The sequence below is a fragment of the Chiloscyllium plagiosum genome, chromosome 38 (genome assembly GCF_004010195.1).
Source record: "Chiloscyllium plagiosum isolate BGI_BamShark_2017 chromosome 38, ASM401019v2, whole genome shotgun sequence".
NCBI lineage: Eukaryota > Metazoa > Chordata > Chondrichthyes > Orectolobiformes > Hemiscylliidae > Chiloscyllium > Chiloscyllium plagiosum.
In genome coordinates, this window is record NC_057747.1 from 8,876,303 (window position 1) to 8,891,498 (window position 15,196).

Genomic DNA, 15,196 nt, shown 5'->3' on the forward strand with positions numbered 1-15,196 from the left:
CAGATACAGGAAGTTAGCAGCTGACGTCGGTGTTGTACTCACAGCCCCACTCTGGCACTCCGCTCACAGATCTGTTGCCGTGGCGCCTGGCACACTCTCCCGCTTGTCTCTGTAATGACTACGGCTCTGAATCATTATATTAGACTGGCGCAGTAAGGTCACACAAGATTTAAAATTCTGTGTTATGTATGAAACTATGAGGGGCGTGGATAGGAAGGAGTTTTTTTCCCCTTGAGTTAAATAGTCAATAACAAGGAGTCATAACTCTTAAGTTGAAGGGATTTGAGGATGGAGGAGGTCTGGAGCTAGTGGAGATGGGAAGCCACACAATGTTTTAAATAGAATGTGGATGAGCACTTGAATTGCTGCAACTTTCAAGGCCAAGTGCTGGAAAGTGGGATTAATGCAAATAAGTTGGCACAAACTTGATGCGCCAACTTCTTCTATGTTGTGTGACTGTCCAAATCAGAGATTTATTTGAAAAGGAGTACATTTCATTGAGGAATTCTAACAACCGCAGGAACAATCGTTTGGACAGCCCTACCCTTTCATGTAGTAAAAGACCTGTGATGTCTTTGTCAGTGACATCACAGGCATTGGGTCTGGGCAGTGACTGTGCTCCCTAACTTAGTGTGTCAGCAAATACACCCTTTAATCAATGACCCTGGTGTATTGCGCACCGTACTAGAACTTCCAGAAATGGAACCATAAGAAACAGAGTATCAAACTTCAAAAGGAATATACTGGCTTTTGTGCTTTGCTGTAGGGATTTATTTAAGCAAATCTTCAAGCATACTTCTCTTTTCCTTTGTGGTTATAGTTGGGAGGTGGGCGAAGGATTCCCAGGTTGATTAGACAATAGGAACAGGATTCGATCCTTTGAGCCTCCTCTGCCAGGCTGTTACTGTTGGGCCGTTGAGCAATGTCATGAATGACCCCTCTATGACCAGCAAGGTGGACTTGAATCCAAACTTCTGGCCCAAAGGTAAAGACATTACCTACTGCATCTGAAGACCACCTGGTGCTGGGGACAGTAGCTTCACTCAATTCTTACACTTCCCTTTATTGGTATTTTGGGTTATTGAATGCCAATGACTTTGAATGTATCAGTTTGAAACACTTCTATAATTGTCTGTATAAACGTTTTGTCTTCTGTACCTAATGTTCTGGGATAATTTCATTGCAGCGTGTGTTAATATTGTTCCCACCTTGCTTTAGAACAAGAAGATGTTGACTTTGATGCTGAGTTTGAAACACATTTTGGTATAGCACATACCCGCTGGGCAACACATGGTGTTCCGAATATTGTTAATAGTCATCCCCAGAGGTCTGATAAAGACAATGGTGAGTTTCCTCTGTATCCTCTGTATCGTGATAATGTTGTAACAAACAAAACCATTTGGTTGTGCTTTTGAGATAAAAGATTTGTGCAATCGAAGGCATTTATGGCAAAGTATTGAGTTCATGCAAATTTGAAACTTTTTTTTTGTATTCAACATTGGGTACTGAAAAATGGTCAATGATTTTATGCTTTGTGGGCGGCACGGTGGCACAGTGGTTAGCACTGCTGCCTCACAGCGCCGGAGACCCGGGTTTAATTCCCGCCTCAGGCGACTAACTGTGTGGAGTTTGCATGTTCTCCCCGTGTCTGTGTGGGTTTCCTCCGGGTGCTCCGGTTTCCTCCCACAGTCCAAAGATGTGCAGGTTAGGTGAATTGACCATGCTAAATTGCCCGTAGTGTTAGGTAAGGGGTAAATGTAGGGGTATGGGTGGGTTGCGCTTCGGCGGGTCGGTGTGGACTTGTTGGGCCGAAGGGCCTGTTTCCACACTGTAATGTAATCTAAATGCTTTCTGTGGCACAATGTGAAACACCTTTTTATAATTAAAATTGTTCTGAGATTACAACACATTAAATATCAGATATGGATTATATAACATCATTTACAAAGGTATTTTGATTAGATTCCCTACAGTGTGAAAGCAGACCCTTCGGCCCAACCAGTCCACACCGACCCTCCTAAGAGTAACCCACTCAGACCCAATTCCTTCTGACTAGTCCAACTAACACTATGGGCAATTTAACATGGTCAATTCACCTGACCTGCACATCTTTGGACTGTGGGAGGAAACCAGAGCACCTGGAGGAAACCCACACAGACACAGGGAGAATATGCAAACTCCACACAGACAGTCATCTGAGAATGGAATCGAACCTAGAACTCTCATGCTGTGAGGTAACAGTGCTAGCCACTGAGCCACCGTGCCACCCCATATCTTTTGAAGCTTTTCAACTTGCACTAATCAGGACAGAATTGCAAGAATGCCAAAAACCAATGACAGTGAACGTACCAGATTGAAACACTTCTATAGTTGTCTTCTGTACACAAGATTCTTCTCTGTTGTCTGTTCCTGATTTGCTTCACACTGTCATTGGAACTTTATGCTGCCTAGACTCTGAACTCCCAAAGTAGTTGACACTTAATGCCCCTCTGAAAAAGCAATTCATTCAAAGGCTTTTATGGGAAATGCAATAAATGCTGGCCATAACAGCAATGCTCTTGAACAGACTGCTCTTGAACAGACTGCTCTTGAAGCTTCAGATCAGCACACCACGCGGGGGCCCTGCCTGTTTTGTGACTCCATGCCAGACGTAGTGGTGCATTTGTCCATTGAGCCAACAGGACAAACTTTCTGGGATTTTTTTCTTTCCCAACTCCTCTTGTTTACAAGACTGCAGTGCACCAGCAAGAAAATGTAAAGGCTGACAGCACAAGGCTTTGAAGGGTGACATGCTGTAAACAAATCTACAGTTATCGCACAGTTTAAGTTCTTTTTCTCTTTGAGTTTGTGTATTCTTGCAGTACTGACTTGATGAGAGCAAGGTGAAAAAGCTTCAACAGTGAGTTCCTCCTTTTTCTGAAGTTCAATATCATTGGCTTGGAATTGTGCAAATTAAGCTCCCCCATCCTTTGAGTATGAACTTGGGAGTTAGAGGATTATACTTGAATATTCGCTGGGGGGAGTAATGGCCTCACGGTATTATCGCTGGGCCATTAATCCGGAGACCCAGATAATGCTCAATAAAAATTGTGATCACACAACCATTGCCAATGTCAGAAATTGTCTGCTTCACTTGGTGTTCTTTAGGGAAGGAAATTGCAATCCTTACCTGGCCTGGCCTACATGTGACTCCAGACCCACAGCAATGTGGTTGACCCTGAACTGCTCCCTGGACAATTAGGGATGGGCAATAAACACTGGCCGAGCCAGGAATGTCCTCATCCTGTGAATTAATTTTTTTAAAACATGGAGGCCTTAGCGAGTTTTGAGAAGACTTGTAGCTCAGGTTGAGGTTTTGGATGTAGGTTTGCCTGCTGAGCTGGAAGGCTAATTTCCAGACGTTTTGTTACCTTACTAGATAGCATCTTCAGTGGGCCTCAGGCGAAGCAATGCTGAAAATTCCTGCTTTCTATTTGTATGTTTGGGTTTCTTTGGGTTGGTAATGTTATTTCCTGTGGTGAAGTCACTTCCTGTGGTGAGATCACTTCCTGTTCTTTTTCTCAGCGGGTGGTAGATGGGGGTCTAACTTGGCGTGTTTGTTGATAGAGTTCTGGTTGGAATGTCATGCTTTGAGGAATTTTCGTGCGTATCTTTGTTTGGCTTGTCCTAGGATGGATGTGTTGTCCCAGTCGAAGTGGTGTCCTTCCTCATCTGTATGTGAGGATACTAGTGAGAGAGGGTCATGTCTTTTTGTGACTAGTTGGTATTCATGAATCTGGAAGGCTAGTTTTCTGTCTGTCCAATGTAATGTTTGTTATAGTTCTTGTACAGTATTTTGTAAAAGACATGAGTTTTGCTCATTATCTCTATAGGATCTTTCAAGTTCATTAGCTGCTGTTTTAGTGTGTTGGTGAGTTTGTGGGCTACCAAGATGCCAAGGGGTCTGACGAGTCTGGCAGGCAGGAGGCTGGAAGAACACAGGATGCCAGGCAGCATCAGGAGATGGATAAGTCAATGATTTGGGTCTCTTGTTTGAGTCCTGAAGAAGGGTTACACCCAAAACATCGAATTCTCCCCCTCTTGATGCCACCTGGCTTGCTGTGTTCTTCCAGCCTCCTGCATGTCTACCTTGCTATCCCAGCCTACATGTGCCTCCAGGCTCATGGCAATATGATTGACTTTTACTTGCCTACTGAAATGGCTAAATAAAGAACAAAGAAAATTTACAACCCAGGAACAGGTCCTTCAGCCCTCCAAGCCTGAGTCGATCCAAAACCACTGTCCAAACCTATCACCCAATTCCTAAGCATCTGTATCCCTCTGCTCCCCACCTACTCATGCATCTGTCCAGATGTACCTTAAATGAATCTACCGTGCCTGCCACTCCTACCTCGGCTGGCAATCGTTCCAGGCACCTACCATCGTCTGTGTAAAGTACTTGTCACGTGTATTCTCCTTAAACCTTTCACCTCTCACCTTGAATGTGTGACCCCTCGTTACGGAATCCCTCACCCTGGGAAAAAGCTTATCTCTATCTACCCTGTCTATACCCTTCATGATTTTGTAGATTTCAATCAGGTCCCCTCTCAATCTCCTTTTTTCTAATGAAAATAATCCTAACCCACTCAACCTCTCTTCATAGCTAGTGTCTCAGTTTGAGAGCTATTAAGGATTATCAAGTACTAACCTTGCCGATGATGCCTTCGTACCATGACAAAATAAGGCGAAAACACAAATTGACTGAAGGGTGACTTGAATTGAGGCCTTTAAAATAATGAAGGGATTTTGAGAGTTCACTCATGGCACATGAGCATCGCTAGCTGGGCCAGTACTTCTTTGCCCATTCCTACTCTACTTTGGCAAGGCGGCAGTGAGCTGTCTTCTTGAACTTCTGCTGTCCACGTACTGTGGGTAGACCTACAATGTTCGTGGAGAGGGAATTCCAGGATTTTGATCCGGCGACCCTGAAGGAATGGCGATATATTTCCAAATCAGGATGGTAAGCAGCTTGGAGGGCAACTTGTAAGTGGTATTCCTATGTGTCTGTTGCCCTTGTCCTTCTAGATAGAAGTGGCAAAGCTGCTTGTGGAGAAACTATTTGTCTTGGCGTGAAATTTAGAACAAAGGGATATAATGTAAGGCGTTTGGTTTTTATATCTTATCTTCTTTTAAAGAATTTGGTATTCAAAACAGTGGTTTATGGATGGTGTTTACTGTTGTGAAGGTTTAAAAACTCAGTCTTTCCCCAACGTTGACCTAATCCAGTCCCAGAGTAGGGACTTTTGGAGTGTTAATGGAAGATTGTTCATACAACACTGGGTTTACGACCAGGAGTTGATGTTGAGGCCTGTTGGCTTGGTTTTGGATGACGATAAGCAGGGATTGATTTTGGTTTGGGGAACCCATGGAGTGGAAGTTTTTGAATAGTTTTGGAGGAGACCTGACTGGAGTAGAAACACAATATGGTTCCTTTCTAAGAAAGCGAACAGTCCAAGGAACAAGTTACCTTTTTAATAGAAAGCTTTTAGCTTGTGAAGCTTCCAGTCCAGGAGTGTTTAGTTAGAAATGAGTCGATTAAATAAAGACTGAGGAAGTATAAGTATCCTGTTTTGTGAGCGTTTCATGTCAGAAGACTTTACAGGAAAGAATTGAGATAAATTATTTGCGTTGAGCTTAAAATTGTGAAACAAGGGGACGTTTTCTCAGGATTAAAGTGATGGCATGTGAGAATATTTTGTTTTGCTTTGTGTTTAAAGACTTTTCCAAACTTCTTTCTATGTTTAGATAATTTGGTTTGTTTTACTCTGTTCCTTTTATGTAGTGAGCTTCAGTTTTATTGTTAAAGAAAATCTACAGCCTTGTGAGCTGTGTCTCAGTGAATTTAAAAAAGAAAATGATTTATAAAGTCACTTCTCATTCTGAGATCTGACCTGTCCAGTCGTGACACCAGCTGGCCTCAGGCCTGTTGAGTGTTTAACTTATTCCTTCATTTTCGCCATTTAAACTATGAAAATGTCAACTATTATGTATTTCTTTATTTTTCAACTGTACTTTTTAAACTCTAATTTCTGTTACTACTTTGTACCTAAGTATTTTGTCCCTCAGGTGGCACCATGCAGGGTAACATTATACACGTTTCACTGTACTCCTGTACATGACTACATGTGACAATAAAATCTAAATCTAAATCAATATTAAAATTGGATCCAGGCCCAATAGATCTGAAATCAAGAAGCACCTGTTTATACAAAAGGCAACATACGTTTGGAGTTCAGTCCAGTAAAAGGTTATGGATACTGAATTAATTGGAATTTGCAGGTGTGAAATCAACAGAATTTTCTTGGGTGACTATTTCAAGAAATATGGAGGAAGTATGGAGCCTGATCTAATAAAATCACGGAATGGACTTGTGACAATACTGTGGCTGTAAGAGGTGTGTTTTGACCTGGTTTCTTTCAGAGAGAGATTGGGGGACAGGTGCTGAGCTGTTTGAGATGATAAACAACTTGTGAAGCCTTGGGTTTTTTTTTTGAAAGCTGGAACAATCGAAGCGGCCTGGCTGGGTGGGGTCAAACTCCCACCAACAGAGCCAGGGTTTTCAGGTTCAGCTTTCAGCAGATGTTGCTGGGGTCTCGTCAGGACTGGAAGGTGGTGAATCTCTCACAACTGCTCCTTTCGCTGTCTCAGGATTGTATTTCGATATTCCTTCCTCTTAGATTGGAGAACTTCATATGAGACAATCTGTTTTTGGAATGTGCCTTTTTCCCAGGGTATGTTTACGGGATATTGCTATGTTGGAACAGTTACTGTTTATTAGTAATATAATCTATCACTCTGTTAAGGTTTCCAGTCGAGTTGTTATTCCAAGTTCCTCTTTCTTTTGTTTTAATTTAACCATGGTGTTTGAATACATTATGTATTGCTTAACACGAGTTATTTGGCCTATCAAATTGTATTTGGAACCCAGCACATCTCACCTACCTTGTAAAATAAGAAAAAGGTAGGGTCGAGGCTACCTTCATAATATATTTGAGGGGGGTCTCATCTGGTCCATAACAGACTTGATGAGCTGAATGGCCGCCTTTTGTTCTTTGGGTAGCCAATCTTCAATGACTCTTTGTCATCCTGTCACAGTGAGACCGTCAAAACTCTGCTAGCTCTCTGATGAATAATTCCAGTCAGTCTCACTTTCCTCATTCCTAGAACCCTAGGTATTTACTTTCCTCAACCTCCTATCAATATCATTCATATTTACTTTCCTCAACCTCCTATCAATATCATTCATCCTACAGGTAGACAGAGCGCTCCAGATGTGATTGAAATCTGAGATATTATTTTACCTCCTGTATCCTGGTTCTGCTGATCAGCTTGTAGTGCAAACAGGATCAGACAAGCCTTCTACAGGTCTCAAATACCTGACAACGGGGTGTCTCAGCGACAGTGAAATGTCAGTCTGCCTGAGGCTGCAGAGCCCTGTGTTCAGAGGGAGGGTTAACTCTGCCTTTGATGATGGATAAGGACATAAGGCATTGTCTTGCCTTTTTTAACAATGGCATGAAATTGATTCTTATTAACTTCTCCCAAGAGTCTCTCCTCTTTCGAAAGGTCAGTGAAAGCTCTTATGCTTCTGATCTGAAGCCTTCATGGAATGAGCCCTTTACACTGTTTTGTTATCTGTCTTGCTGTCATGATGTTATTATTAATCTGCTACTTCATAGAATCCCTACAGTGTGGAAGTAGGCCCATCGAGTCTACACCAACCCTCTGAAAAGCATCCCACCCAGACCTACCCCACTGCCCCAGAACCCTGCATTTCCCATGGCTAACCCATCTAGTCCGCACATCCCTGAATTCTATGGGCAATGTAGCATGGCCAATCCACCCTGACCTGTACATCTTTGGACTGTGGGAGGAAACTGGAGCACCCGGACGAATCCCACACAGACACTGGGAGATTGTACAAACTCCACACAGACAGTCACCCGAGGATAGAATTGAACCTGGGTCCCTGGCGCTGTGAGGCAGTGACACTAACCATCGTCCCACCATTCATAGCTGCTGATTATACTCGATGAGCTATATCTTTCAATTCTTTTTCAGAAGGCATGGCCTTGTCCCTATAGACTGTTTCAGATTGACTTCTTTGGAGGAAGTTTCATTTTTAATGATGGCGTTAGGCACCGAGCTGTTTCTCGAGTGAATTGCACATCCTCCGCATGAGACAGTCCCTCAGGATTACGGAGGGATTGCATCCGCTCTGCTTTGGGGGTTTGCGATTGCAGCTGAGACCAGTGTGGGACCTGCATGTGGCACAGGGTCTAGTGAGCGAGGTGTTTGGAGATTAGTGAGCTCCCTCTGACTCTCCACTCTGTCGTTGTGCTCCCGACAATTCTCACAACGTGGACTTAGACAGCACAGGAGGAAGCCAGTCATCTCCGCATCAGTCAACAAAGATCTGATTGCATTAATCCCATTGGCTAGCTCATGACTTCAGCCCTGGAGGCAACGGCAACATGAGTGAATGTTTTAAATAATGCTTGTACATCGAGAGTTTCTAATCCAAACACCCTCTTCGTAGCGAATTCTATACTCTCACCATCTTCTGAGTGAAAATGTTTCTCCTCAACTTTATTCTTTAACCTTCTGCCTCTTCACTTAAATCTCTTCCCCTGGTTATAGACATCTCTGTAAATAGAAAACGTGCTTTCTTATCCCCATCTGTTTATGCTCTTCTTGTTCTTATTAGGATTGTTTCCGCTGGAGTTCGGGTGAGAGGGGGGTCTTGTAGAGACTTATAAAATTCTAACCGGACTAGTCAGGGTAGATGTAGGGAGGATATTCTGATGGTAGGTGTTGTGGTTACAGTCTGAGAATTCAGGGATGAGGAGGCATTTTTTCACACACGGAGTGGTGAGCCTGTGGAATGCATTACCACAGGAAGTAGTCGATGCCAAAACATTGAATATATTCAAGAGACAACTCGGTATAGCACGTAGGGCAAATGGGGTCAAAGGTTATGGGGAGAAAGCAGGATTAGGCTATTGAGTCAGATGTTCAGCCATGATTGTGATGCATGGTAGAGCGGGCTCAAAGGGCTGAATAGCCTCCTCCTACTCCTATCTTCTATGTTTATACACACCTTTCAACTTATAACCCCAGCCTATCCGATCTTCCCTCACAGCCCACATAGCATCCTGATAAAGAAAAACAGAAATTGCTGGAAAAGCTCAGCAAGTCTGGCAGAGTCTGTGGCGAGAAAGCCAAGTTTTTCGGGTCCAGTCACTTTTCCTTAATTCTGTCAATCGTTAACTCCGATGCCGAGGTCTGAGAAGCCAGACACACACGTTCCCCGATGTTCAGTTTTGTTTATTTGAGCTGGATGCCAGGGTTGAGAATTGTCGAATTGATCAAGCGTTTCTAATCTGTGCCTCATGCTTGCTTTTGAATTGCAGAGTTTATCGTCATTCACAATGGCATCATTACAAACCACAAAAACCTGCGAAAGTTTCTGGTAAGTGCTCGGCAGTCTTACTTCGCAAAATACATTTAATTGCTGTACTGGATGTTTTTTTTTCTACAGCAAAAGCTTTCGAAGTTAACTTCAGGGCTGGCATCTGAAGCACTTCAGGGAATTAGGTTTCATGTAGTTTCGGCGGGACACAGATCCTAATGGTGCTGCTGTTTATTTTTCCCAAAATCTTCCCTCGTCCGCCATATTTCTGCTCAGCTCTCCTCAGCAGATCAGTGCTCTCATTGGCGTTCACTGACAGAATGGGCTGAATGGCCTCTCTCTGTATTGTAACTTCCTATGGACCTATATGATTCAACTCCTTTCAGTTTTCTGTGGTTTAGCTCAGTTAGCCGGATGCCAAGTTTGCTGTGCAGAGTGATGCCAGCAACGTTGGTTGAATTCCAGCCTTGGCTGAGATTACCATGAAGGACACTCCTTCTCAACCTCCTGAGACATGGTCACCACCAGGTTAATTCACCACCACTCATCTCTCTCTCTCTCTAATGAGAGAGCAGCTCTGTGGTCTGGTAAGACTGTGGCACCTTTACCTTTTTATAGTTCCATGACTTTCCTCAAAAATTGACTCTTTAGTTGATTACTTACCAATACTGAGGAGGTTATGGGATTAAGTCTGCGTTGCAGCTTGGAATATGTACTGTTAAAACATTCTGCACAGTATTTGGGTTGCTCTGTGAAGAAGCAGACTCTTGTTTGTAGCATAGATGTGTGTACTTTGTAGTTTATGAAATAGAGGGCTTCTTGCTGCCTTGGGTTCCCTGCTACTGTGCAGTTGTCCAATCTGGTTTTGATAGTCTTCAAGTCACTCTGTCGGTTTTGGGATTTCCCTATTATTCTTGTACGCCCTGTTGTCTTAGGGGTGAAGCGTTAAATAAAAACTGAAAGTACTGCAGACACTGGAAATCAGCAACAAAATTAGAAATTACTGGAAATTCAACAGGTCTGGCAGCATCTGTGGAGAGAAGTCAGACTTAACATTCCGAACCCACTGACCCTTCCTCAGAACTGATGGTAGCGAGGAAAGGGTTGTATTTTATGCAGAAGATGGGGATGGAGTGAGGAGTAAATGATATTAAGTGGGAATAGAGCCCAAAGAGAGAGAACAGTTGGACAAAGCAGTGGATAATGATCAAGTGAGCAGAATGAACTTGTGGACAGTTAAGTGGGTTGTGTGTAATAGGAGACTGTGTTAACAAGGCCTGGTGTGTGGGGCGGGTGTTGGGGTAAGGACTTGGGACAGTGTTCCTCAGGGCCTACAACTATTGAACTCCATATTGGTCTGGAGGGCTACAGGGTCCCCAAGTAGAAGATGAGGTGCTTTTCTTCCAGCTTGTCCTGAGCCTCACTGGAGCACTGCAGCGAGCTTGAGACGGAGGTGATGGCCAGGGAACACTGGTCTGTGTTGAAGTGGCAGGCAACTGGAAGTACAGGGTCTTTTTTGCCGACAGAGTATAAGTGTTCTGCAAAACATGAAAGGAAATATTAAATGGTCATTTATTGTGAGATTTTGCTGTGCACGATTTACTATTTACGTGGCAATAATGGCTGCAGTTCAAAGTCATTGCTCAGGAGCTGCCTTGAAAGCCTGAGACTACAAAAGACAGTTTATCAATGTCTGACTTGTTCATTCTTTTAGGCTAATAAACCAGGGTATGTGAGATAAAGGCACCTTTAGCAGATTTGTTGGGATGAGTGATAAAAGTTACACTGTCCAATCCTGCTCAACAGCATTGCCAAACCACAAGTTCAAATTAACTTTGAGTTTGATCCGGGCAAACACGAGGTGATGCATTTTGGAAGATGCAATTCAAGAGTGAACTGTACAATAAATGGAAAAGTCCTGGGGAAAATTGATGTGCTAAGAGATCTGGGTGTTCGGGTCCATTGTCCCCCTAAGGTGGCCACGCAGGTCGATAAAGTGGTCAAGAAGGCATACAGCACGCTTTCCTTCATCGGATTGGGTAATGAGTACAAGAGTTGGCAGGTCATGTTACAGTTGTATAAGACTTTGGTTCGGCCGCGTTTGGAATACTGTGTACAGTTCTGGTTGCCACACTACCAAAAGGATGTGGATGCTTTGGCGAGGGTGCAGAGGCAGTTCACCAGGATGTTGCCTGGTATGGAGGGCGCTAGCCACAAAGAGAGTTTGAGTAGATTAGAATTATTTTTATTAGAAAGACGGAGGTTGAGGGGGGATCCAATAGAGGTCAGCAAAATTGAGAGGTATAGACAGGGTGGACACCAAGAAACTTTTTCCCAGAGTGCGGACTCGATTGCGAACGGTCACGGGTTCAAGGTGAGAGGGGAAAAGCTTAAGGGAGGTATGCATGGAAAGTTCTTTACACAGTGGATGGTGGGTGCCTGGAGCGTGTTTCCAGTGGAGGTGGGGCACGGTAGTGTCATTTAAGATGTCTCTAGACAGATACATGAATGGGGAAGGAGCAGAGGGATGCAGATCTCAGAGAGTAGATGACAGGTTTAGAGAGAGGATCAAGATCGGCACAGGAGGGCCAAACGGCCTGTTCCTGTGCTGTAATGTTCTTTGTTCTTTGTTCTACGCACAGACCCTGTCTTTTGTCTCTCCGGTGGTTTGAACCTTAGAGTGTCTGCTGTCTGGAATTCTCTCCACAGCGCTCCAACTCGCCTCCCTCCACAACTGAAAAACCATCTCATTCAGCCAACTGCTCTGCCACTGCTCTAAATATCTCTCATCCTGACTTAATGTTGACTTCCGCTTTCTACACCTCCCACAAAGCACCCTGGTGCTCTCCATGTGTAGAAATTGCAATTGTTACACTCGGGTCTGTTAATTATTTCTTGTGCTTTGACCTTCAGGAGAGCAAAGGGTATGAGTTTGAGTCTGAAACGGATACGGAATCGATTGCAAAGCTGATCAAGTACGTCCACGATAACAGCGAGAGTGAGAACATTAGCTTTGCTACTCTGGTTGAGAGAGTCATCCAGCAACTGGTAAGTGGTTGTTATTTGGAGAGACATTTGCTGCTTTGAGGTTAAACAATAGTGTCATGGGGTGCTTAGATTATTGATATGAAGGAGCTGGCATGTAACATAGTGCCCTCAGACTGTAGTGTATTTTGCACCAAAGTGGGCATCAGTAGTCAACAGGGGCCTGGAAGTAAGGCTGAAGTCTGCTTTGACAGATTCCCACATACTTTGAGCAGAACAGGATGTTGTGGCTGAACTGCTACTGTTCCAGTATGGTGACGTCATAGAGCTATACAGCACAGAAACAGGCCCTTCGGCCCAACTTGTTCATGTCGACCAGGTTTCCCAAACTGAACTGAATGAGTCCCATTTGCCCGCCTCTGGCCCATATCCCCCTCAACCTTTCCCAAGTTGTGTACCTGTCCAAATGTGTTTTTTAAATGTTGCAATTGTACTCTGGCACCTCATTCCATCCATGCACCACTCTCTGTGTGAAAACGTTGCCCCTTACGTCCAATTTAAATCTTTTCTCTCTTATTTTAAACCTATGACCTCTAGTTTTAGACTCCCCCACATTAGGACAAAAGACCTTGACTGTTTACCCTATCCATGCCCCTCATGAATTTAAAAACCTCTATAGGGTCCAACATTCCAGGGAAACAAATGTCCTAGCCTATCCAGTGTCATTACTGCTAACACACGGAACACAGGAAGAAACTCATCCACTGTTAGGTGAGGAATGGGAGGAATGTTGTGGGTAGAGTATACATCTGGATGGGGCGAATCAGCTGCATTTTAAACTCTGAAAGAGGCTTTCTGAGAACTGAAATTTTGGATTGTTTTTAGGCATTTCATTTTTTTCCCTCCTTCTGGAATTTTACGGATTTGTCCGTTTATAATTTGGAATTTCTCTGGCTCCTTTCACTCACGCGTACACCTGCCGGAGAATTTTCTAAACGAAACTGTGGTTGCGCCGAATTCGCCAAGACGTTCAAGCCGGTCTATCTTTAGGTTCCCTACCGGTGGGCAGCTTCTGCCAGAGTCGAGGCTGTTCAGATTGCCCTAGCTCCTGAACTTTAACACTTCACCTTTGACTTGGGCGACTGTGTGGGGGTAGCTGTGTTTCAGCAGCGCGCAGTGCATTTGGGGTGGGTCAGTGGTTAGTGCTGCTGCCTCACTGTGTGAGGGACCTAGTTTCGATTCCAGCCTCGGGTGAGTGTCTGTGTGGAGATTACACGTTCTCCCCGTGTATGCTTGGGTTTCCTCCCACTGTCCAAAGATGTGCAGTTTAGGCGGACTGACCATGCTGAATTGCCCACTGTGTCCATGGACGCGCAGGCTTGGGAGATTAGAAACAAAATGTAGGGCTACAAGAATAAGGTGGGTGGAATGCTTTACAGAGGGTCAGTGTGGACTCAGTGGGCTGAATAGCCTGTTTCCACACTGTAGGGATTCTATGATCTACCTGAGCGTTGGTTAAGGACAGAGATCGGGTCACTTATACTCTCCGATCAGCTCCAATACCCGTTACAATTGGCTGGAAAACATGCTTTAGTGGGAAATGGTGGTGTCATGATGATGTTAGTGGACTAATAATCCAGAGGCCCAAACTAATGCTCTGGGGACACTGGGTTCAAATCCCACGACAGCTACTGGCGGAGTTTCAAAGTGATTCAATAAACTGGTATGGAAAGGTAGTGTCAGTGATGGTGACAGTGAAATTATCATAATTGTTGCAAAAAATTAACCTGGTTCCCTGATGTCCTTTTCAGGGAAGAGCCCATCCTTACCTGGTCAGGACTCCAGACCCACAGCAATGTAGTTAACTCTTGCCCTGCCCCTCAGATATGGCCGGGCAATGCCACTCAGTTCAAGGGTGATTCGCGATGGGCAACAAATGCTGGCCTTGCCAGTGACACCCTGTCCCAAGAATAAATAAAAGGAAGAAAATAAAACTTTGGTGGGGAGAAAGAGACTCCAATGAATGTAATTTGAGTGAAAATTGTTGTTTAAGAAACCTGATGTGTTTGAGCAGACTTAGTTTGCAAATATATGTTGAAGTATACTATTGAATGTTAATATTGTTTTAAAACAGGAAGGAGCTTTCGCCTTGGTGTTCAAGAGTGTTCATTTCCCTGGGCAAGCTGTCTGTACCAGGTAATCATGATTTGGAGGTGCCGGTGTTGGACTGGGGTGTACAAAGGTTATAGTCCAACAGGTTTATTTGGAAACACTAGCTTTCAGAGCGCTGCTCCTTCATCAGGTAGTTGTTACGTGACAACCACCTGATGAGGTAGTAGCACTCTGAAAGCTAGTGCTTCCGAATAAACCTGTTGGACTTTAACCTGATGTTGTGTGATTTTTAACTTTGTACCAGGTCAACACTCAGCCTGTGGACAGGGACAAGTTTGCACGTCTTTTTTAAATTAAAAAAGGCTTACTGAATGATAGCCAACCTGGTTTTAGTCCATGCAGAAAATGTTGAAAACACTCGGGTAGCTCCTTACCACCTTCTCCTGGGCAGACCAGTTTGGGTGGTAAATGCTGGCCTAGCCAGTGACACCCATGTTCCATGAATACAGTCATAGAGTCGTAGAGATGTACAACATGGAAACAGACCCTTCGGTCCAACCTGTCCACGCCGACCAGATATCCCAACCCAATCTAGTCCCACCTGCCAGCACCCAGCCCATATCCCTCCAAACCTTTCCTATTCATATA

General features: G+C 44.1%; 1 protein-coding gene across 1 annotated transcript in view; it reads left to right on the plus strand.

Annotated features, from left to right (window-relative positions):
* Positions 1 to 15,196, plus strand: part of LOC122541799 (glutamine--fructose-6-phosphate aminotransferase [isomerizing] 1-like) — an 86,887-nt gene that overhangs the window by 10,872 nt on the left and 60,819 nt on the right. The window contains exons 4-7 of the mRNA XM_043678794.1: positions 1,219 to 1,344; positions 9,453 to 9,511; positions 12,365 to 12,499; positions 14,571 to 14,632. Coding sequence (XP_043534729.1) covers positions 1,219 to 1,344; positions 9,453 to 9,511; positions 12,365 to 12,499; positions 14,571 to 14,632 — 382 coding nt within the window. The remainder of the gene's footprint in view (positions 1 to 1,218; positions 1,345 to 9,452; positions 9,512 to 12,364; positions 12,500 to 14,570; positions 14,633 to 15,196) is intronic.